At 43.7% G+C, this 24,295-nt stretch overlaps 1 protein-coding gene across 1 annotated transcript in view; it reads left to right on the top strand.

Moving 5' to 3' along the window:
• VIPAS39 (VPS33B interacting protein, apical-basolateral polarity regulator, spe-39 homolog) overlaps positions 1-24,295 on the top strand; it is a 117,130-nt gene that overhangs the window by 91,584 nt on the left and 1,251 nt on the right. Inside the window, exons 14-19 of the mRNA XM_068129785.2 lie at positions 11,088-11,222; positions 11,355-11,396; positions 13,381-13,470; positions 20,885-20,971; positions 23,856-23,945; positions 24,157-24,261. Coding sequence (XP_067985886.1) covers positions 11,088-11,222; positions 11,355-11,396; positions 13,381-13,470; positions 20,885-20,971; positions 23,856-23,945; positions 24,157-24,261 — 549 coding nt within the window. The remainder of the gene's footprint in view (positions 1-11,087; positions 11,223-11,354; positions 11,397-13,380; positions 13,471-20,884; positions 20,972-23,855; positions 23,946-24,156; positions 24,262-24,295) is intronic.

The raw sequence follows: 24,295 nt of genomic DNA, 5'->3' as shown, positions 1-24,295 counted from the left end.
CTATTTAATACAAATGCCGCAGTTTATCTAAATACTTTTGTTTGTTTACTTCACGATACATCAACAAAGCAAAGTGTTCGTAACTAATTATACAATCTTGATTTGAAAGTTTACTTGGAAGAATTTCAGTGGTTTTCAAGATAAAGGATTACATGTCTGCTAGTCATTCACATAAAGGTAAATTGTGTATACATTTGGTAATTCGAATAAGATTTTCTTTTTCATAAAGGTTTATTTGTGTTGAACACAGTTTTATTACTTGTGAAAATCGAAGATTGGTCTTGTGCGTTATTCTATCTGTGTCTGTATGTCAGTCCCCTAAAGGTCACAATTTTCAACCGATCTTCACGAAACTTCACCAAATTGTAGAGTTGGTAATAAGCAAGAACCCTATTGTTTTGGGGGTGAAAAGCTCAATAGGTCAACATCGGCCAAAGATCACCAACTTTGTCAAATTTTAAAAATCCTCAATTTTCATCCGATTGACTTGAAACGTGAAGAAGATTTGCATATCTGGTCACTGAATTCAATCACCAATTATATTTAGGTCAATATAGGCCAAAAGCTCAACATAGGCCAAATTTCTAAAATCCTCAATTTTCATCCAATTAACTTGAAATTTGAAAAGGATTTGCATATCTGGTCATTGAATTCAAACCCCCAACTATTTATGAGGTCAACATAGGCCAAAAGGTCAACACACAATTGTATTTTTGTTGAAACTATTTATCTTACGTGTGTGTACCTCTTGTGTGTCCCTCGGAAGATTCTCGATGTTAATCTTTCATACCTGTATGATGTCCCTGCTCTCAAATGTTGTGTTTGTGTCCTTCCCCCTCTCTTGTCCACCGCCCCCCTTATTTTGTGTTTTATGTGTTGGTTTGACTTTTGGTGTGATTAATGTTAGCTCTTCCACGAGCCTCGATCTTGTATACAAAAACCCCCCCCCAAAAAACATAGGCCATATTTCTAAAATCCTCAATTTTCATCCGATCGACTTGAAATTTTAAGAGGACTTGCATATCTGGTCATTGAATTCAACCCCCAACTATTTATGAGGTCAACATACGTCAAAAGGTCAACATAGGCCAGATTTCTAAAATCTTCAATTTTCATCCAATCGACCTGAAATTTTAAGAGGATTTGCATACCAGGTCACTGAATTCAAGCATCAATTATTTTTGAGGTCATCATAGGCCAACAACTTATTATAGGGACTTCGCAAGTATCATGCTATACACGACATATTTCTTGTATTTCTTGTATTTCTTGTTTTCTTTATCCATCAGAATAGAAAAATGCAAAATGTCTGACTTTTGCTTAGCAATGTACGAGTATATACTATTAGCAGAAGCCCATGGCAAAAATACCTCCTCCTCCGCCTCCTCTTCCTTCTTCTTCTTCTTCTTCTCCAACTCCATCCCCTACTCCATCCCCTACTCCATCCCCTACTCCTTCCCCTCCTCCTTCCACTCCTCCTCGTCCCACTCTTCCTCCTCTTCCCTTTATAAGGGTGAGGTCCAAAGGTACCAAGCATCTGCCCTGCCTTGACCACAATACTCTTCCACTCCCATCTGTGCTCAGCCAACTCTCTCCATCATCCAACCACCCCACATTAATGATATCCCCCTTCACACAATTCTCTCATCTCAACCTCTTTTTCCTCCTACACTATTCCCTCAACGTATCGGCTCCCTTTGCCATTCTCTCTTGGCCCATCTCAGCCAGCCTTTCACCAATCTCCCCATCAAAAATACCACAATATAAAAAAGGAAGCCTTTTATTTTTGCACTGGTTATTAGCACTCAAAAATGGGAGGATTTGTATTTATTAACAGCAAAGAGAAAAGTGTTGGGAGCGATCGAGGCAGCAGTCATGTTGTGTCCTGCCCTGGTTCAAAAACACTACCCAAAAGTCAACACTGCCCAGGTTCAAAATTGTGTCTGAAAAAAATCAATTTCCTATAGATTTGGATTAATTTGAAGCAACTTTTACTGAATATGTATTATTTCTCTGAGGAGCATTTCTGTGTTTCAGGGTGGGACAGGCGGACAGACATCATTAACTTATTATATACTAGCTGAATGCACCCGGTGTTGCCCGGGTTCTTTTTGAATGAATTTACTACTATAATTCAGCTTTTACTCGCGGCCATAGAAGATTGTCGATTATAATTCAGCTCAGCTTTTAATTATGAAATGGGCCCAGCCCAGCCGGGGTGGGCCTCGACCAGCCTCACCACCTAGCCTATAACCTTCCCGGGGCCCGTCCCGACATTTTTTGTTTCAGAGGTTTCCTCCTGTCTTTCACCGTTCAGGAGATTAGCGCGTGCAGACAAACAAACAAACAAAAACTTTCTTTTATAAGATTTCAGAAGAAGATGGACTAGAAGAAGGCCTACCTGGTGCTTGCCAGGTTGGGTGAGCTTTTCCCGTGGGTGATTTTGGGACGTTTGGACATTGTAAGGCAATGGAGTTATTGGCGTCATGGTGGTTACCTTTCGCCTGCGGGCTGGCAGCAGAAATGCCTGACCCCAGATCAAGATATACACTTTATAGAGGCCTTTGGTGGCCTCAAAATAGATGTCAAGGCCAACGTGCAGTAGTTTAAAACCTTGCACAGATTCTGATGTGCCTAAACCCAAAAGTTGGGGCCTCTAGTGCTACTGTTCAGCCGTGAAAGAATAACATACAAACACTTGAAAATATTTAATGTTTCAACGTTTTCAATGCACATGTGCCGGAACCCGTACGTAGTTTTTTTTTTTTTTCCTGCGCAACGATGGGTACCCCGCCCAAGCCTGGTCACCCAATCAAGACGGGGTTATTTTTAGACTTTAGTAAACAATCAAGATCATTAATAATAATAATAATACATTTATTTTATATAGTGCTTTTCAAGAAGCCCAAAGACGCTTTGACAGAGTACAAAAAACAAGTGCAAAAAGACAAAAATAAATAGGTAAATAATCAAAGGAAGGAGAAGAGACAGGGGTTAAATGCTGTGGGTTAAATGTTGAATGCAGTGTTGAACAAGTAGGTCTTGAGTGATGTTTTGAATGTGGTGAGTGAGGAGGAGTCTCGGATGGTGTGAGGTAGTGAGTTCCAGAGGGTGGGAGCAGCGATGGAGAAGGCCCTGTCCCCCCAGGATCTGAATTTGGTACGGATGGGGGGGGGGGGGGGGGTCAGGAGGTTGGTACCAGCAGAGCGGAGGTTGCGGGTGGGAGTGTGTCTGGAGAGGAGGTCAGCCAGGTAGGATGGGGCCAGGTTATGGAGGGCTTTGTAGGTCAAGAGGAGGATTTTGTACTGGATTCTCTGGGGGATGGGGAGCCAGTGAAGCTTATAAAGGACGGGGGTGATGTGGCACAAACACCTGACACATGACAAACACACAAACACCTGACAAACACACAAACACCTGACACAAACACACAACAATTTGGGACGGATGCCTACCATCTACACATGTGTACAAGATACACAGTGATAAACGCAAAACAACTCTACCTGTTCAACATTGTATAAAAAAAATTGCCTTCCCAAAAACACAAACCTTGGACAAATGTCAATATGGAGCTATCTCCTTGCGTTGGGGACCTCTTGGCTCGCTCACTCTCGCATGTCTGCCTCGTGCTCAAACACTCATGTTATTGTCTCAGCACCATCTGGCACATCTCGTGCTTCAGGGCAATCGGTCCTGGTTCCAGTACAATTAGTCCTCGTTTATGGCTTGAAGCAGGCAGGCAAGTCCTTGATGTTCAAAGCTGTAGCAAAAATTACCCTGAGAGGGCACCATGGTATTGATGGGCCAAATGGCCTCATTACCTTGTTTGAGGTCAGTTTCGTGCTTTTTGGGCATAGAAACGCACATACACAGAGAATTCCCTCAAGGGGGGGGGGGGGGGTCAGAGTTATGCCCATGGTGTGACTCTGGGTACCACCAGCACATGTGCAAAATTTGGTGGAGATCAGCCCAGCCGTTTTTTGTTTGTTTTTTCAATGTTTTTTGGATGTACACAAACATGGAGAATTGTCTTGTGGGGGATATGAGGAGGTGGTTTGTACCCTTGACGATGCAAAATTTGGTGTGGGTTGGCCGAACCATATAGGTGCAAATCATATGGGCTTCTCACCGTTGCACAGGTGGTTGGGGAGCAGGGATATTTTTTTGTGTGTCCATGATGTGACCCTGGGGCAAAAGGTGATTTCTCAGCCGTTTTTTATTTATTTATTTTTCTGCAATTTTCAGACCGACAAAACCATACAGAGAATTTCCTTGTGGATAGGGGTATTTGTCGTGGGTAGCGTAACACCTTGCCCAGATTCTGAAATACCTGCACCCAAAATTTGGGGCTGCTCCGTGCTCTGGTTCAGCAGTGGAAGAATAATGTACAAACAAACAAACACAAACCTTTGAAAATATTTACAAGATGTAGATTTTTAATTCGATTTGTCTCAGTTACTATCGCTCTTAAATAGTGTTAAAGTGCGTATCACTCAACCACCACCACCCACACGGTGGAGATGCTCATCTGAGGTCACAGTGTCACGCAGCGGTTGTAACCAAATTCAATGATTGGCTGAACCAGGGAAGGGGCGAATAGTAAAGCAGCTCCAACCTCCTCTGCTGGTTTATTTTTCTCTTCGTGTGTGTGACAGAGAGATGAAAGTATGGAGGAATATGGTTGGATAATCACTCTGCTGGAGTCAGCAGGGTTCCGCTTGCTTCCCTTAGCGTCTAACAGGGAGTTGGGACTTTTCCCTCGGATGGTATTCCACTCTGCTGCGTTCATGGAGTACCTTGCCTGATAAATTTGTAATGACGTTTATTCAAGTAAAAGTAAATATATCGTTGCTCAGTATGTGAGCTTTTGATTAGATCTCCGAGGCGGTGGTGCCTCCCTTGCCTTGACGACCACTAAGACGTGTCTGTGAATGGAACATGTACCTACATCATGTTTGTGCATGGTGTTTTTACTTTGACACCTTTGCCATTATTACCTCCGCCACCTAAGGTGGATGGAGGATATGTTTTCACCACCGTTTTTTCGTTAAAACTGTATTTATTTATGGTGTTGTACGTATATTGTGTCCCGACGAAGATTTTTCGGTGCAAATCTTTCATACCTGTATTGAAAATCGTGTTAATTCGTGTCGTGTCTTGAGGCCTTGTACAGTGTACACTGTACAACCTTGAGGCTTTGTTTTTCTCTCAGCGGTCTGTCGTTTGTGATCCAATAACTTTCGTTCTCTGTATTTGCAGTCTTTTCACCCATAGCCTACTTCCTTGTGTAAATCTCAACTCAAAAAAAAAAAAAAAAAAAAAAAAAAAACACATTTCCTTCTCTGTTCTCATTCGTTTATTCATTCTTATTCTTTCGTTCGTTCTTCGACCACGTGTTTCTCCCCCATTTCCCCAGATAGTTTTCACTCATTAACCTTCAATGTTTACACTTTCCCCTCAAGTTATGTATTCCGTCATATTTTATAACACCTTTTTCTTCTTCTTCTTTAAAAGGCTGCTTTCGACTTGCTCACCAAATCAATTCATCCCAAAAAAAATATCCATCTCCTATAGTGCCTTTTTTCTACATTCCCTAAACTCTCCTGCACTCCATCCTCCATCCAGCGTCCTTAAACGTATTTTTAACTCGAAGGTCACAAGAAACTCATTTTGCAATAAATGTTCGTTTCCCATAAATCGTACACTTTCAAAAATCCAATCTCACCCCTCCCCTCCAAATCTTCCCCATAACCCCTCCCCTCCAAATCTTCCCCATCACCCCTCCCCTCCAAATCTTCCCCATCACCCATCCCTTTCAAATCTCCCCCCTTGCCCCCTCCCTCCTAAACTACCCCCTCACCCCTCCCCGCCAAGATGCCCCCTCGCCCCTCCCCTCCTAGACTCCTGCCTCACCCCTCCCCTCCAAATCTCCCCCATATCCCATCCCTTTCAAATCCCTCCCCTTGTCCCTTCCCTCCCAAACTCCCCCCTCACCCCTCCCCTTCAAATCTCCCCACCCTCATTGCTTCTCAATTTCCCCCCTCTCACTCCCCCTCCTCAAAGCGTCCTCCCCGCTTCTTCCCCCTTCAAACTCTCATCTCCATCTCCCCCAACCTTCTGCCTCGCTCTTCCCCCTCCTCAAATAACACCTCATTGTGGCTCACCCAATCACCATCAAACCTTTTGTCCGCCCCATCCTTCCCTTTCTCCGAGCTATTCTGAAATCTCTGACACACCTTCAACAGCTCTCCCTACCTCTTCCACCTCTTCCACATCTTACCCTACCCCTCCTCCCCCCTGTTCTGTATCTGATGCTCCCCCTTCCTCTTCATTAACGGTATGGACCTCAAACATCCGGGGCCTTCTTTCAAACTTAACTGATCTCTCCATACAGGTTGCTTCTGTCAAACCAGACGTGATCTGCTTAACAGAAACTTTCCTCCTTTATGATGTCTCTGATTCCATAGTATCTCTCCCGGGCTACTCCCTCCTCCGGTATGATAGACCTGAGCCTCGTCCTGGAGGCGGGGTTGCTATCTTTATCAAAAACTCTCTTCCTCACTCGCCCTGCACTGCACTCTCTCCACCTCACCCCCAGGAATACCTCTGGCTACGGCTTCCCCTTCGCTCCCACCTCTTGTTCATATGTGTGTTGTACCGTCCACCAAACAGTGATGACTCCATCTACATCTCGCTGTCTGATGATATGGACCAACTTCTATCTACTCATCCCAACTCTCTCTTCCTCATATGTGGTGATTTCAACTGTCATCATGCCAGTTGGCTGGGTGTGGGTACCTCTCTCACCAGCCATGGCTCCTCAGCAAAGGACTTCTGCGACTCACTGGGACTGACACAATCTGTCAATTTCCCGACCCGGATCTCAGTCAACGGAACATCTTCTCTTCTGGACTTGGTTATGACTAACTTCCCTGAAAATGTCTGCTGCTCTTCTTCTGCTCCGATCGGATCATCTGATCATGTCCTTGTTAAAGTGGACATCTCTCTGACCATCCTCAGGGAGCCTGCTCAGCGTCGACGAGTCTGGCATTTCACTCAGGCCAACTGGCACGGTCTTCAAGCAGCCATCAATCATCTGGACTGGTCTCCCATCTCTACCACCTCTGACATCAACTCATCCTGGGAATTCTTCCAAAGTAAATTGCTCTCTCTCATGCACAGATTTATCCCATCTCGTCTTCAGTTGTCATACCCTTCCTCCCGTCCATGGTACACGGAATCTTGTGGTGAGGCTGTTGCCCAGAAACAACTTGCCTTCGTCTCCTGGAAAGCAAATCCAACGGAAGGAAATCTCATTTCCTTTCACAAAGCCCGAAACAAATGTGTGTCCACCCTCAGGAGAGCCAGGAAACAATATCTCTCCGTTCTCAAGACCGAACTCTCTTATCTGTCTCCCTCTTCCAAATCCTGGTGGCGTCTGGTCAAATCCGTTTCTGGTGTTTGTTCCCCCTCCATCCCCTCCCTTACCTCAAACGGCTACACAGCTGACTCCGCACGTGAAAAAGCTGAATGCCTCAACTCTGTGTTTGCCTCTAAATATTGTGTCCCAAACCCATCCCTCTCTGTACCCACCATACCCAGTCGTACCCTGCTGCTCCTGGACTCCGTGTCCTTTCCTCCTGACAAGGTGGAAAAGTTTCTGTCAACCCTCGACTCTGATTCTGCAACTGGACCCGACGGCATCAGCCCACGGGTCCTAAAATCCTGCTCTGCTGCTCTATCTCACCCTCTCTCTGTTCTCTTCACCCTCTCTTTTGCTCAAGGTCAACTGCCATCTGCTTGGAAATCAGCCAACATCACCGCTTTGCACAAAAAAGGTGCAAAAACAGATCCTAGCAACTACAGACCAATCAGCCTTCTCCCAATTATCAGCAAAGTCATGGAATCCATCATTGCTTCGGATATGAAATCTTTCCTCTTCTCCAATGGCTTGATCTCTGATCATCAATTTGGTTTCAGACCAGGTCACTCTACTCTGGACATGCTGCTTCTGCTGTCTCAACAATGGATGGAGGTCCTCAATGCCAAACAGGAAATTAGAGCTGTCTCCCTCGACATATCACGTGCCTTCGACACGGTCTGGCACCCCGCTCTGCTCACCAAACTCTCCTCCTTTGGTATCCATGGAAATCTCCACGCATGGCTGGCGGACTTCCTCTCTAGTCGTCGTCAACGTGTGGCCCTGAATGGGTTTCTCTCATCTCCTCTTCCTGTTCAGGCTGGAGTTCCCCAAGGCAGTGTTCTGGGCCCCGTGCTTTTTCTGGTCTTCATCAATGATCTCTCTGACTCTCTCGAAAATCCTCTCTATCTCTTTGCTGATGACTCCACTCTCTGCCGCTCCATTCCTCTTCCCTCAGATCGGCAGTCTGCTGCCTCCTCACTCTCTGAAGACCTGGACAAAATCACACACTGGTCAAACAAGTGGAACATGTCTTTCAATCCTGACAAATCTCACACTCTTACTATGTCTCTCCGAAAAGATCGACTGGACAACCCTCCCATCTACTTTCTCAACAATCCTCTCCAAGAAGTTCTGTCGCTCAAGATTTTGGGTCTCACTATCTGCCATGATCTTTCTTGGGAAAACCACATTTCCAAGCTGGCCTCCAAAGCCAGTCGCCGACTGGGCATCCTCCGTCGTGCGAAGTCCTTCCTCGGCACACCTGAGCTCCTCACCACATACAAGGCTTTCATCCGCAGCTCAATGGAATACTGTTCTCCCCTATGGGCCGGTGCTCCTGCCTCACACCTAGCTCGGCTTCACGCTGTTGAAACCAAAGCTTTCAGAATTATTGGAATCTCCCGCGATGAAGCTATCTCTGAGGGCCTTTCACTCACTCACCGCAGGCAGGTAGGTGGTCTTTCTGTCTTCTACCGACTCCTCTCCGGCCTTGCACTCCCAGCTCTCTCTGTGCTCTGTCCCCCAAATATTCCTACAGGTCGCACAAGATCTGCCAGCAACCCTCTGATGGTTAAACTGCCGAAATCTCGGCTCTCTGCTCACCTTCACTCTTTCATTCCTCTTTTCTCCCGCCTCTGGAACAAACTCCCTCACTCCCTTCAATCCCACTCCTCCCTCCAGGTCTTTAAAACAGCTGTTCACCACCATCTCTTATCTTCCCCCATCCAAAACCTTGATCTTTTCTACCCCCGCTAATTCACCCCAGATCCACCTTGTTTGAAATTCCAACTTCTTTCCTGGAAGTCCTGGCAGTGTCCATATGTTTTATACCTCTCCCACCGCCCCCTTCCCATGCCCCCCCCCCCCCCAAAGCCCTCGCCCTCTCTCAGATCTCTCGATGTCTCCATGTCTCTCGGTCCCTGCTCTCAAATGTTGTGTTTGTGTCCTTCCCCCTCTCTCCCCATCTTGTCTACCGCTCCCGATGTTATATGTTTTATGTGTCGGTTTGTCTTTCTGTGTGATTAATGTTAGCTCTTTCACGAGCCTCGATCTTGTATACAAAAAAAAAAAAAAAAAAAAAAACCGTCTGTCTGTTTGTTTGTCTGCCTGTCTGTGAACAAGATATCTCAAAGTTGTGGACGGATTCGGACGAAATTTGGCAGAGATATAGCGTAGGTGACAAGGACGAAATTATTAGATTTTGGTGAAGATTCGGATCCGGATCCGGCTAGTAGAATTTTTAAAGTGATTCTTCACCATTGGGAGATGGGGCCAAAAACAAATATAGCAGGATATCTCAAAAAGTTATGGACGGATTCGGACAAAACTTGGTGGAGATGTTGTGCGTCTGACAAGGAATAGTTAGTTCAATTTTGGTGAAGATCTGATTATGGATTCGGATATGAGAATTATTTAATTTTCAAGCGATTCTTCACCATTGAGTGATCTGATGAAAACCGACATATAGCAGGATATCTCAAGATGTTATGGATTGATTTGGACGAAACTTGGTGGCCAGTCGTGTGTGAGACAGGGACGAATTGATTTGATTTTGGTGAAGATCTGAATATGGATTCGGATACGAGAATTATTTAATTTTCAAGCGATTCTTCACCATTGAGTGATCGGATGAAAACCGACATATAGCAGGATATCACAAAAAGTTATGGACGGATTCGGACAAAACTTGGTAGAGATGTTGTGTGTCTGACAAGGAAGAGTTGGTTCAATTTTGGGGAAGATCTGAATATGGATTCGGATATGAGAATTATTTAATTTTCAAGCGATTCTTCACCATTGAGTGATCGGATGAAAACCGACATATAGCAGGATATCTCAAAAGGTTATGGACGGATTTGGACAAAACTTGGTGGAGATGTTGTGTGTCTGACAAGGAAGAGTTGGTTCAATTTTGGGGAAGATCTGAATATGGATTCGGATACGAGAATTATTTAATTTTTAAGTGATTCTGCACCATTGAGAGATCGAGCGAAAAGCGATTTATAACATGATATTTTAAAAAGTAATGGACGAGTTATGACTAAACTTGGTGGACGAGATGGTTAGGTGACAAGAACAAGCTAATTCGATTTTGGTTCAGATCCAAATCCAGATCCAGCCTATCATTGGGATACAAAACAAACTGTTCGGCCTGGCGGAGGTATGCGCTCTACCGAGTGCTGTTCTAGTTTAACTGATATTTTTAAAGCTTGGTTTTTGGTTATGTTTTAACTGGGAGAAACTCGTCTAAGTCAAGATGGACTTTAAACAGCACTCTGAGATGAAGCCTGCACAAATTAACCGAGTCCGTCGTGGTCAGACCATGTCCATTGAAATTCCCTCGACCATCGTATGTTTTCATCATTGTTGTAGTCAACCCTCGTTAATCCGGACTACTTTGTTCCCAGCACCCAATGTCGGATTAGTGAGATTGTCGGATAAACGATTTTGCGAATTAGAGGGAGAAAATGAATGGTGAAAATCTGTTCCTGGATGTTTTGGTCAGATCGCGAGATTTTTGGATTAACCGGGATTGGATTAACGAGGGTTGACTGTGTCTTGAAAATTTGTGACGTTTTATTCGGAAAACATTTTTTTGACACATCTCTTTATTTGCGTTTTAAAGACCGCCATGTTAATTTTTAATAATTGCCTGTTCCAGCACAATGACAAGAAGGTTGAAGCAGCAGGACAGCTTACCATTTTCAAAGAACACCCAAGAAAGGCGTCCATCCTCTTCATGCCCCTCGTTACCACCTTGTTTTACTGCTGTTTCTACCACTACGGCGAGACAGAGGTGGGGAATGTTGCAGCACAGCTGTCCATCTCGCACAAGTAAAGTGAGAATGACAGTTGGCAAATGGAGTCATCTGATGCTGTTGTCACTAGTTGTTGTCGTTTTGTTAACCTGTAGTTCTTCCTTTCTTAGGGAACTTTAAGCAGTCCAGCCAACCTGAAGAAAGTCTTTAAGGTGGGAAGAGCCTGCTAACTTCTTGCACTCTGATTTGTTAATGCGATGCATCACAACTGCTGTTCATTATTTTGAACCTGCTTTAAAATTGAAGTTTAAACTTCTCATGGAATTGATTGATTTAATTCTCGTGGAACCTTTCTTGAAGGGGAGACTTAAAGTTAGTAACGAGTCTGTTATTCTGCAATATAATCTCCAAATTTTGTTGTAGAAAATATGCGAGTTTCGAAATGACGTAATTGGCCCCAGAATGCTCGGCGCACATGCGCAAAAACCCGAGTGGCAATGGCCATCGGAGCAGGGAACTATATTGTGCATGCCAGATAAGGATTGTTAACTAAAATGGCTCACAAAGCTTCAAAAAAAAACGAAAAGATATTTGGGAAAGTCACTGAGAGAAAGGCATGTGCTTCTGCATAAGGAATGATTTGTAGAACTTTCTGATCAACTCGCCCAAAAGGTTCATATCTTACAGCCCATAATGTAAAAAACCTCAACTATGTGGGCCCGTGCAAGGTCTGTGGACGGGGTATTCCACTCGACCTCCACATCATCCCTGTCAGCGAGCGAACTTTGAACTTTACAGAATTACCTCGCATGAACATGGTGGGCTTGGTGATTTATTTAATGGACGTCTGCAATGGGAACGACAATGCCATCATTTCCAACATTCAGGCAGACATCCCAGAGGGAGACACCGTATCTGGTTGAGTTTCTTCTTAACACCGATGGGAAGGAAGTCATATCGAGAGCGTGACAATGCATAGATAAGTTTAAAACAATGATATTTAATATTAAACATGTTTGGGAGGAGGGCACTGTGAGATTTATGGACTGAGGGTCGTTATAAATGTTTTTTTTTTGTTGTTGTTTAGTTATATTACACTAGATTTTTGTATCTAGCCTGGTGTTGGCTTAGCGGTTAGGGTGCGGCTTGGGATCCTAGGATCCTGGATTTGAATCCCGGTCGATCGCTGCATTAACGCCAGGGGGGTTGACTCAGCCTGTCATCCTTCCGAGGTCGGCAAATTGAGTACCAGTTCACTGGTAATTCCCTGCGTGTGTTGCAAGAGGTGACTAACAGGGTTGGCGGCAGGAAGGGCATCCGGCCATAAAACATTGCCTCAAAAAAAGGGGACCACTGTGCCTGAAAAGGTCAACCCCGGCTCTGCGGGGAAAAATTGCCTCTAAAGGTGGTTCATACTAGATTTTTGCGTGTGTGTGGTGTGGTGGGGTTGTGCACGGTGCACGCACGCACATGCATGTATTATCCACTACCTCTGCTATAGCTTTTAATAATAAATAACACCGCAAAGCAGGCGTAATCCCTCAGCCCATGCATGGTGGAAAGCAATTTCAAGATGGCTGCCGTGGCGGCCATATTTAAAATCGCAGCGCGCCCATTTTTGAAAGGAACCTTCTTCTACTCAACCCCAACACACACTGCAAAAATGAATTTAATCGGACAAGCCGTTCTGCTCGAAATTGACGGAAACCAAAAGTTTACAGACGCCTGGACGACGCCAATGACGACAATACCCCTTAGCCCAATTTGGGCTGAGGGGTGACAAGGAACTTTACGAATCCGACACCTCTGATCCATGGATATTTCTCGTATTTCCTTGAGCAGCAATTAGGAACAGAATACTTATGGTTAACCATTTTGAAATTGCCACTCTTTTGTCTAAATGTTGAAGATTCTGTTAAAAGTCCATTTAATTTACAGATTTTGCCATACCAATGGCAGGATAAAAGTACCTGCCGAGCATAACCGAGTAATTGAAACCGTACACAGCGCATGTGCAAAAGGCCTCATATATCCATTCATACGTCGTTTTGAAAGTCTCGTATTGAATGTACTTGCAAAGATCCGCATTCTCCTGTCGTCATAAATTGTACCATGCTTTGAGCACAACCTCTTCAATGCTATTAGCAGTTATAAACAAGTCATAACCCCACCCACAACTTCTAACTCCACCCACAGATTTCAAACAAGCAATATCTGTGGACAGCCATGGCTGCGCGCTCCCAGCTCCACAAGTGGGAAGATGTGGACGCCTTGCTTACATCCAAGGTGATTGTGGTAGAGATAGTAAATCATGATATAATTGGAGCTTCAAGATCAACGTGCATGTACAGATAATCTGACAACCAGTCTGGTCTATTGCACATAAAACTGCCGACACACCTGAACGTTGTCTGTTTTTTCATTGATATATGTGGGGAAATTGCACACCCAGACCAGGAATCGAACCCAGGTCCACTCAGAGGTCTCATGGAGACAGCTTGGTCTTATGGTCCTCTCAGAGGACCTGGGTTCGATTCCTGGTCTGGACGTGTAATTTTCCCACATATGTCAATTAATTAGTTATAATTCTGTTCATTTATTTAATTGTCTGTTTTATTCATAGGTTAAGCTTAGGGAAGAGCTAGACAACTGAGGTTGAGAGACCAACAAGAGGACAATTTTGCAGAAAAGAACAAGAGAACTAGGGTCACAGACAAACACGCAAAGGAAGGAAGAGACTGGCAGGAAAACACGGGTCCCACAGAGCATAACGAGACAGAAAAGAAAAGACAAGGAGTGTTGGAAGAAGAGAAGAGGACCACGAGAAAAGAGGGAATAGGAATAAAGACCACCGACTTGATGTCACTTTTACCCATTTGGGTTCAAATCTCATTTCTATGGTCCCAAACCTGGGTGGATTTTAAAACCTTGGGCATTTGTGTTCGAAGTGTAAATTCATTTTATCAGCTCACAACTATTACCATCCATTATTTGTGCCCAGCTACCGTTCATTTGCAAATAATTTGTTGGATGTAATAGGTCGATCTTTTTACCATTGATACATTATGGCAACTAATCCTGTTGGATGGAATATATTGTGGTTTAATTTACTGTCAATTGATTACAGCACACACAACCACACGCATATACGCGACACGAAGATGGCGGCGAGGGGAGGTGGAATATTGTGCCTCCTCCCTCTCGCCTGGAATGGAAAGTACCGAGGGTCGCATCAAATTCATCAGTTTTGAATTGATGAAGACTGAGCTGAAAACGGCAGCTTCGATGGGACTAGATGTGCACGAGGCTCCCGCTATCATGCCGTTTGGCACGTGTTTGTGACGTGGCCTGGCTCTGCAGCTTGGTGGTACTTGTGCCCCCTGTGCTTCCGGCAGAGAATGCTGAACTTTTTCGAACTGCCTTTTGTAAAGTTCCGCCGGTTGAGGATGAGAGGGACCGACTTTTGTGTGATCTACTAGGACCGAATACAATGGCTTTGATGTGAGTGTGAACCAAGCTGGGGCAGCAGCTGTGATGGGGCAAAGGGCCGCGCATGTGGCGCCCGAAGTTGAGCAGATCGCTATGCGTATGGGACGGCTGGGACGCGGTCGGGTGCAGCAAGGATAAGGAGACAGCTTGGTCCATGGTGTCGTGTCTCCTTGCTGTGGTTAAGCTGGATGCTACAGTAGCGGGGGAGGCTCCATTTGGCGCAGCATGGATAAGGAGAAGGCTTGGCCAATACGTGGGTCGTGGTTCCTTGCTGTGGTGATCGGTGACGTCAGCCATGGACACACACACACATTGATTTATACATGTATTGTACGTGACATCTACTGTGTACTAAACACACACTAATGGAGGTGGATACTTTAAGACCGGGTAGGTCTCCATTCCATATCTCCTGAAACCCTCCCACCCTTCCCCCACGTATGGAGATAGCAGTCAACAACAACTTGCACACACACACACACACACACACACACACACACACACACACACACACACACACACACACACACACACACATATATATGTATCACACATATTAAGGTGGATACTTTGCGACCTGGGAGGACTCCATTCCACCTTCTCAAACCCACATATGGAGATAACAACCAAAGAAACAGACACACACATACACCATTCAGAAAAGATCATATAAAGGGATGGGAGGGAATGGAGACGAGGGGAGCTGAAGAAAATGGAAGCGGTTTTGAAATAACGGGGATGGCATGCAATATGTTGGTGATCCCAAAGGAAAGAACAAATAATCTTGTTAGTTACAGTTCTTTCACTCTATCTAATTAGTATTCCCACACTTCTTGGTGAGATAATTAAATTGATCTTTACAGTTTTCACAAAGTCAGTTGTTTCTCAACCCATAATTTGTTTGGTAATTTTACTTTGATGTTGCTTTTTAACTTAACAGTGGCAGGATGCTTTGGAGTAATGTAGATTGAAGGGCCACAGTGGTCTTGGATGTTGTTCATGCAGTGCTTTTGAAATGCTGTTGCACCTTACTTCTTTTCCATATCTTACCTCCATAAACATTTGCTTCTTAGAAATGTTTTGGAGGATTACAGTTTTTTTCGATTGGTTAAACACGATTTTGAAAACAGGGCCCATTTTGTCAAAACACGACACACAATTCACACAACCACACACACAAGTAGCAGAACACCTCAAATCCTTTGCAAAATGAAACACTCTTGTAAAAACTATACACTCATTTATAAAAACCATATTCTGTTACCATATGAAACACACACGTTTCATATGACTTAATTATGTTTGAACCAGTTACACACTGCTGTTGCGAACCTAAAACACTTTTAACAATTCTACTTCTCAGTGATTAGAGTACTGCAAGGGAAGCACACAGAGAAAGCGCAAATATACAATAAATTCACCAAACACCACACAAGACCAATGCTGCAGACTGATGAAAATATAATTTATTTCTCTCCATATACCCAAATCAGTCAACATGTCAACATGGAGAATCACAACAAAACATGTCCCAGTTTTCATGCTACTACAGTAGTGTGCATAACACTCTAAGCTCAGCAAATATCAGACAAACGTAAAATACTGTATCCAGTACAGGTTACAATTACAGTAAAAAGAAAAAAAAATCTGAAAAAAACTGAAAATACAGGACAGAAAATACTAGACATTATCTCTTCGCCTAGCTGGATCTGGCCAGAGAATTTCATCAACATCACAGGCGATATCCTCATTGGCAAGACAACGTGGGAAGAACCGTCTCGAATGTCGGATCCATCCTTGCACAGCTGCGGCGTCGATTTGGTCACAGGCCTCCTCCATGGCCTGAATGAGGGGTACCTGAGCTTGGGGCCGGAGATCGTAAACCCTCCACCGCCATGCCGAGAAAAACTCTTCGATTGGGTTTAGAAACGGAGAGTATGGTGGAAGGTATAGTACTGTAAACTGTGGATGGTGTTGAAACCAGTTCTGGACCAGAGCAGAGCGGTGGAACGACACATTGTCCCAGACGACAATGTATTGCATCTGGTGCACTTGGTTTACTGCTGTGACGATGTTGTGCAATCGGTCCAAAAATGTGAGAATGTGAGGTGTGTTGTACGGGCCCATATTGGCATGACGGAGGAGGACCCCAGTCTGTGTAATGGCAGCGCAAAGGGTGATGTTACCCCCACGTTGCCCTGGGACATTGATTAATAGCCCTGTGGCCAATGATATTTCTGCCTCTCCTTCTTGCTTTTGTGAGGTTGAACCCTGCCTCATCTATGTATATGAAGTCATGCGGGATTCCTCAGCATCCATCTGTAAAACTCTCTGAAATACAGTGAAAGACAAGATTGTGTAGTTCAGCATAGATCTAGTATACAGTAAATTTACATGTAAAAAGGTTACGTGTGCAGTATGCAACATCACAGTGCTAAAGTGAACAATACGTACCTCCACATACCCATTACCCATGCCGCAGCTGTTTGACCCTCTCTGAATTCCGCTCAAAAGGCACTCGATAAAGTTGTTTCATTTGAACCTGATGTCCTTTCAGGATGCGTGCCAGTGTTGACCGAGAGACCTGATGGACATTATTGAAAATGGCATGGTCATGGTCACCGATAACGTTGGCTTGAATTTCTCTGAGCCTGATAGCATTATTGGCCAAAACCATGTTTATGATCTCTCTCTCTTGTTCTTGCGTGAACATGGGCCCCCTTCCTCCTTGTCGTTCTCGACCCTCAATCCTATGTAGAAAAAAATACATGTAACCTGCTGTAAAATGTCACAGGAAGGGGTATCACAAGTGCTGATATGGTGCATACAATAAGCAGCTGATTACTGTAACTGTAGACAGATTTTTTTAAACCTGTTTTCTTGTCGAAATGTCCTAATGACAGATGCCACTGTATATCTGCTAAGATTTGGCTGAACTCTTAGTCCAGCCTCCCTCAGCGCCAATCCGTGGTTCACGACATGGTCAACTAGTGTTGCGCGAATTTCATTTGATAAATTTGGTCCTCTTCTTCTTTGAGCACGTTCTCCTCCTGCCTCAGGTCTTCCTCTTCCTCTACCTCCTTCTCCTCCTCCGTGGATTCCCCCTGTCACCCTCACTCTTCTTCTTCTGACTCCTTCCATTTTGGTTGAAGACAGGTGAACTCACCTGCTGCATTTTTATAGTGCTTAAACCTGATTGGTGTGTCTACAATTAAGCAATCGTGTGTTTGCGCACCTGATGGCTGTGTTTAACCAATTGGCTCATAGGTGTGGTAATTTGACAGTCAGTGCTTTGGAATTGCAAGGAAGTGACATCATGATATACTTCTGTGTCTAATGTATATACAAGTGTGTTTAGTGTTTTGCAAATCACTGTGTGTATTGTTTTGCAAAAAGTGTGAGGCTGACATTGTGCTTATAGTGGTGCAAATCTGGGCCGATGTTTTGCTCCTTGAGTGTAAGGGTTTGATAATTGTGTAATACTTTTGATTTTAGTGTTTATGCAATCGAAAAAAACTGTAAAAGCTCAAAACATTAAAAGTTCATCTAATGGCTGCGTCTCAACATCCATACTGACCCGTTGCTTTTAAATTGAGGCTTCTGATGAAAGAAATCGTCGTTATCTATCTATAATTCCAGTAATCTCTGTGTGTGTGTGTGTGTCTGTGTGTGTGTGTGTGTGTGTGTGTGTGTGTGTGTGTGTGTGTGTGTGTGTGTGTGTGTGTGTGTGTGTGTGTGTGTGTGTGTGTGTGTGTGTGTGTGTGTGTGTGTGTTTGTTTGTCTGTGACCGCTGTTTCTCGACAACTACCGGTCCGATATACTTGAAACTTGCCAGGTATATTGCTGGGGACCCGAGGATGTGCCTTTTCAAGGTTTCATATTAATCGGAGAAGTAGTTACCGAGCTATGGCGATTTCTTTACCAAACTCCGCAAGCCGTTCGCTTTGGACCAAACCATTTCATGTAAATAGAGGGGGGGGTTCTGTGGTCGTTGCGAATGGACCAAACCATTTCATGTAAATAGAGGGGGGGGGGGGTTCTGTGGTCGTTACTGCCACGTGGTTTCAAAGTTTTTTTTTGTTGTTGTTTGCACGCATGCTTTTTTGCACGCACGTACGGGCACCCACGTACGGGCACGTCCTAGTCTATCTATAATTCCAGTAATCTTTGTGTGTATGTGTGTGTGTATGTGTGTATGTGTGTGTCTGTGACCGCTGTTTCTCGACAACCACGGGTCCGATATACTTGAAACTTGCCAGGTATATTGCTGGGGACCTGAGGATGTGCCTTTTCAAGGTTTCATATTAATCGGAGAAGTAGTTACCGAGCTATGGCGATTTCTTTACCAAACTCCGCAAGCCGTTCGCTTTGGACCAAACCATTTCATGTAAATAGAGGGGGGGGGGGATTGTCACCGTACTCGCAAGCCGTTCGCTTTGGACCAAACCATTTCATGTAAATAGAGGGGGGGGGATTGTCACCGTACTCGCAAGCCGTTCGCTTTGGCTTTGCGAATGGACCAAACCATTTCATGTACATAGAGGGGGGGGATTGTCACCGTACTCGCAAGCCGTTCGCTTTGGCTTTGCGAATGGACCAAACCATTTCATGTAAATAGAGGGGGGGGATATAATTTTAGATATATATATAGTACGGGCATGCCCTAGTACTTTTAATCATACGAAGACCTTCCTTCGCAAATACTTCTTTTTTATAACACATTTGTTTACACAGTCGTCGTAATCTTTTCTTTAAGGTGGCCTTTATCCTAGTTAGTACAGCGGATAAGCTCTCATATTTTAACAAATTGTGCATTTTTTGAGAAAAGCATGAAATTTCTAGCATAGTTAGTATATACCATAAGGTTTATTTTCAGATGTGGAGGGAAGTCAGATTTGACCTCTGAGGACCGTGAGAGGTCAAATCCCAAATGGCCGCCAGTCCACCGGGTCTGATGTTCAAACGCGCTTATAGGTGTCATTTCCAACTAAATTGGGGATGCCCATTCATTTGGTGATACTTTTGAGATCGCCAGAACTCAAGGACATGCATTTAGGTCACGGTCAAAGTCAAATTACGTTAAATATCTATTTTTATGATACTGCAGTTGGAACTGCTATTGGAAAAAGTTCATTTGAACTTTTAAAACTTTATTTTTTCAGGTACAGGGATAGGTACAGAACACCCAAAGACCAGAAATGATGAAAAAAAGTGTTTACACTGCAAGGAATGATGCAATAACCTCTGAAAAAATAACTGTAGTTAACCAAGTATGTCCACAAAATCTTACATTAAATCAAGTGCAATGATGAAAATTGGTAATGATCAAAATCTAAGTCTCCAGAACAGAAGCACAGTGCAGTGCACTTGAATGCAGCTTTGGCACACTTGCAGCGTCCAGTGCACCCTTTCTTGCAGCCACAGTGGATCAATTCATGGCACGATTTTGATGCTTCAGGGAGAGTGCTCCAAAGAGGCTGCCACCCAGTTGTCTCCTTTGTCCAGCCGCAGTCAGGTGGGTCTGGCATCTCTGGATCCATGACCAATGCCTGGTTACAACACTTGGCCTGGTAGCAAGTGCGCTTGATGTGCTGCTTGAGTGCTGCCTGGGTTGGAGGAATGTTCTCTAGAGTTCTACACTTCTGTGCGAAGAGCTGTTTCCTGGCATCATTCACTTCCGTGCTCTCACTGGTTCTATCGTACATCAGCACCACAATTCGATCTAGCAGTAACATTGAGCCTTCACTGACCTCACTTGGCATGCCTAGGATAGTTCATTGAAAGCATCATTCACCTCTGGGCATCCCCAATTTAGTTGGAAATGACACCTATAATGTTTTTCTACACTATTTGGTTCCAAAATTAAGCGCGTTTGAACATTAGACTCGGTGGACTGGCGGCCATTTTGGATTTGACCTCTCACGGTCCTCAGAGGTCAAATCTGACTTCCCTCCACATCTGAAAATAAACCTTATGGTATGCACTAACTATGTAAAAAATTTCATGCTTTTCTCATAAAATGCACAATTTTTGTGTTTATCTGCTGTGCACTAAGTCTGTGGTCGATTCCGAGTCAACAAAACCTCCCCTGCGGTGCCATTTATTTAACTATCACACCATGAAAACTTGATCATTTACTGTTTTTTATTCATACATACTGCACAATCTGAGGAACGCATAAAGATGTACACGTGTGTGCTATTTTCACCAGGGATGGTTTGGAGGAACGAAGAAGAAAGCTCTCATTGGGTTCCACCGGGTGGTGGAAATTGTCAGCAAAAACAACGCTCCTTTCGGTGTAAGTTATTTCTGCCTCTTGGTTTAAATATACAGCACACACACATATAAACATACACACACACACACACATACACAGTGCCCTCCATATGTATTGGAACAGTGAAGTCAAATTTGTTATTGTTGTTATATACTCAAGAGATTTTGATTTGAGATCAAAAGATGAATATGAGGCAAGAGTACAGAAGGTATGCTTATATTTATTGGTATTTCTATGTATACTTGTTTTACCATTGTAGAACAATAGCACTTTTTATTTTATGTTCAGTCCCCCCCCCCCCCCCCCCGCCCATTTTAGGTAAGCATAAGAATTAGAACAAATGAGATCGACTTGACCAGTCTTACACCTTCCACTTTTTCCCCCTGATGAACTCCTTGGTTCCATTGGCAGTGTGTTTTGGGTCATTATCTTGCTGCATGGTGAAGCGCCGCCCAATGGGTTTGGAGGAATGTTCTTGTACATAGGCAGACAAAATGTTTCTGTACACTTCCAAATTCATTCTGCTGATGCCATCATTCGTTACATCACCAATAATGATGAGTGAGCCAGTTCCAGAGGCACCCATGCAAGCCCAAGCCATGACATGACAATGCATGACCTCCATCATGCTTCACAGATTAGATGGTATGCTTTCAATCAAATACAGTTCCTTTCACAACACTTTTGCCTTTCCATCACTTTGGTAAATGTTTGTCTTGGCCTTATCTGTCCATAAAACGTTGTCCCACAACTTATTGGCTCACTTCTGTACTTTTTGGCATCCCAATCTGGCCTTTCTATTTTGGTGCTAAGGAGAGATTTGCATCTAGCAGTGTAGCCTTTGTAATTGTTCTATCTAACTCTTCTGCAAACACTAGATTGGGATACTTTCACCCCTGCAGTCTGGGGGTTGTTGGTGATGTCACTGACAGTTGTTTTGGGGTTTTTATTCACACATCTGATGATTTTTAGCTCACCTGTAACGAAGTTCAGGGGAGCTTATGCGATGGTGCGTTGTCCGTCCGTCCGTCCGTAAACACTTGAAACTTCTTCTTCGAAACTGCTGAGGGGATTGCGACCAAATTTGGCACAAATGCTATTTGTTGTGTTGTGACTAAAGTTTGTTCACGGCATTAAAAAAAATCGGGGTCTAATGGGGTGTACGGGGCGGTTGCCCCCCAAAATGGGTATTTGCTTTCTTCTCAGAAACTACACACGCAATTTCGATGAAACTTCATCACAACATTAATCACCTATGATGTACCAATGTTTGTTCATGGCATTAGAAAAATTGGGGTCTTTGGAGGTATATGGGGTTGGGGAAAAATAGGTATTTTTTTGTTTGTTTGTTTAAAGTCTTATGATTATGTTAGTATGATTCTACGTGCTGCCCTGTCTTCCAGCCACCATTCAAATTGGTTTAAAATACCATTAGTCGGTGCAGTATACTGTTTATTCTACCAGGTGAGCATCGGGGGTATTGCCCCTATGTTTCTGTCATCAACTGCAGTTGTTTTCCTTGGTCGATCTGGCCATTGTCTATTGCTTAACCACACTTATGGTTTCTTTTTCATGATATTCCAAACCGCTACCGCTCGCGAAGCGACAAGCAGGGTTAGAAGTTGGGTTGCGTACATGCGTGCGTGTCTGCATTTTTAAAACTCAATTTCTCAACCGTTGGTCCGATTGACACAAAATTTACCCATAGGAGCACCTCCAACCAGATAATTTTTTTCTTCATAATTATGATGTCATAGGTCACATGAGACGGACGCCATCTTGGAAAAACCGTTACACCTCCATATTTCTGAAACCACCCAATGGAAAAAATTGAAATAAGGCTCATTGTCAAGTACTCCACATGGGGAATAAGATATGTTAATGATGATGTCAAAGGTGCCTTCATTATGATGTCATAAATCGACAAGAACAACGCTTCATCCGATCAGTATGAAATTTCTTCAGCGTGGTCAAGGGATACATTGGTCGAGCAAAAAATTGGTCACATCATCGGTCATGTATTTCGGCAGCCATATATTACGGAGTAGCCCGTAGGGCAATGCCATTTGGAACAGCGTTTGTCTGTCCATCCGGTGTACAACGCTTGATCTGATCAGTATGAAAAATTCTTTTTGCCTGCAACTGTTGGTTCGATGGACATGCATTTTTGACCACATACATGAAAGTGCCTCCTCCCGTAGGATTTTTTAAATGACAATTATGATGTCATACATCACGTGGTACAGGCACCATCTTGGAAAAATCGAAAAACGTTGCATCTCTATCTCTGAAACCGCTCCATGGAAAAATTTTTAATGTGGCTCATTATAAAGAACTGCATGGGGAGTATGTGTTGTTAACAATGACGTCATTGGTGCCTTAATTATGACGTCATAATTTGACAGGGACAACGCTTAGTCTCAGTTTGAAATTTATTGAGCGTGATCTACACAATAATTATATTGGAGAATGTAAATTTATGATGTAATCGCTCATGTGGGCTGGCAGCCATATTGAATCAAAGAAAAAAAACGTTAAAAACAGAAGAGTTGGCTCGCACCAAGTTGACTGCGCAGGTTAAGTGTTCGATGAATACCATCCAGTTGCATTTGCTATGCCCAATTTTTGTGTTATAATTCTAATTTAATTATTCTGTTATTTCAGCTTCCAAATTGCTTACTTTTCTTTCACAGGCAGTTTGTCTGGTTTATGTTGGTTTTTGCCTAATGACTCCAAAGGCAGACTGCAAAGGTAAAAGCAAAGGCTAAAACCAAGATTAGTCATTCACACCTCTCATGTTTGAACAATCAATCGTTTGTTTTTCCTCGAGGTTTGGTGTGCATATGGAACTAAAATGGAAATTGGGTAAAGTAAGGATTGATTTTGTATTCCTTACCCCTGGCAGATGGTGAATGAGTTTGTTGGTTTGGTGGACGACGCAGAAACACGACTCGACCTCGCACTCAAGCACAAGTGCCATTCTGTAGTTATTGAGGTCAGAATTCACAGGCCTGTGGTTTATAGGCTAGAAGGTGCAAATAAGTGTCAAGACAGATTTCCTTGACCCTTGCGTTTTGTTTCTAACATAATTGTGGTTTGTGGTCTGTTCTGCACACATTCCACAGTTTTGCAAAGAGTGCAACTACAGCTACAACTCCCCTCTCTGAAATGCACCTGTTCTGAAATTGTACAATTTGTATTCTCAGACCCTGTGTCAAATGAAAGATCAGCAACAACTCCGTGAGTATCGCAAGCAGGTGGAGATCAATTCTCCAGAGGAGAAGATGATTGTGGAAGCTTTGAAGAACTCGGTCAGTGATTTGCTGGCATTCACCATTGATGACA

Source organism: Myxine glutinosa, chromosome 1 (genome assembly GCF_964187855.1).
Source record: "Myxine glutinosa chromosome 1, kmMyxGlut1.1, whole genome shotgun sequence".
NCBI classification, from domain to species: Eukaryota; Metazoa; Chordata; class Myxini; order Myxiniformes; family Myxinidae; genus Myxine; species Myxine glutinosa.
Note: the sequence above shows the minus strand (reverse complement) of the source record. Positions and strands in the feature narration are given on the sequence as shown.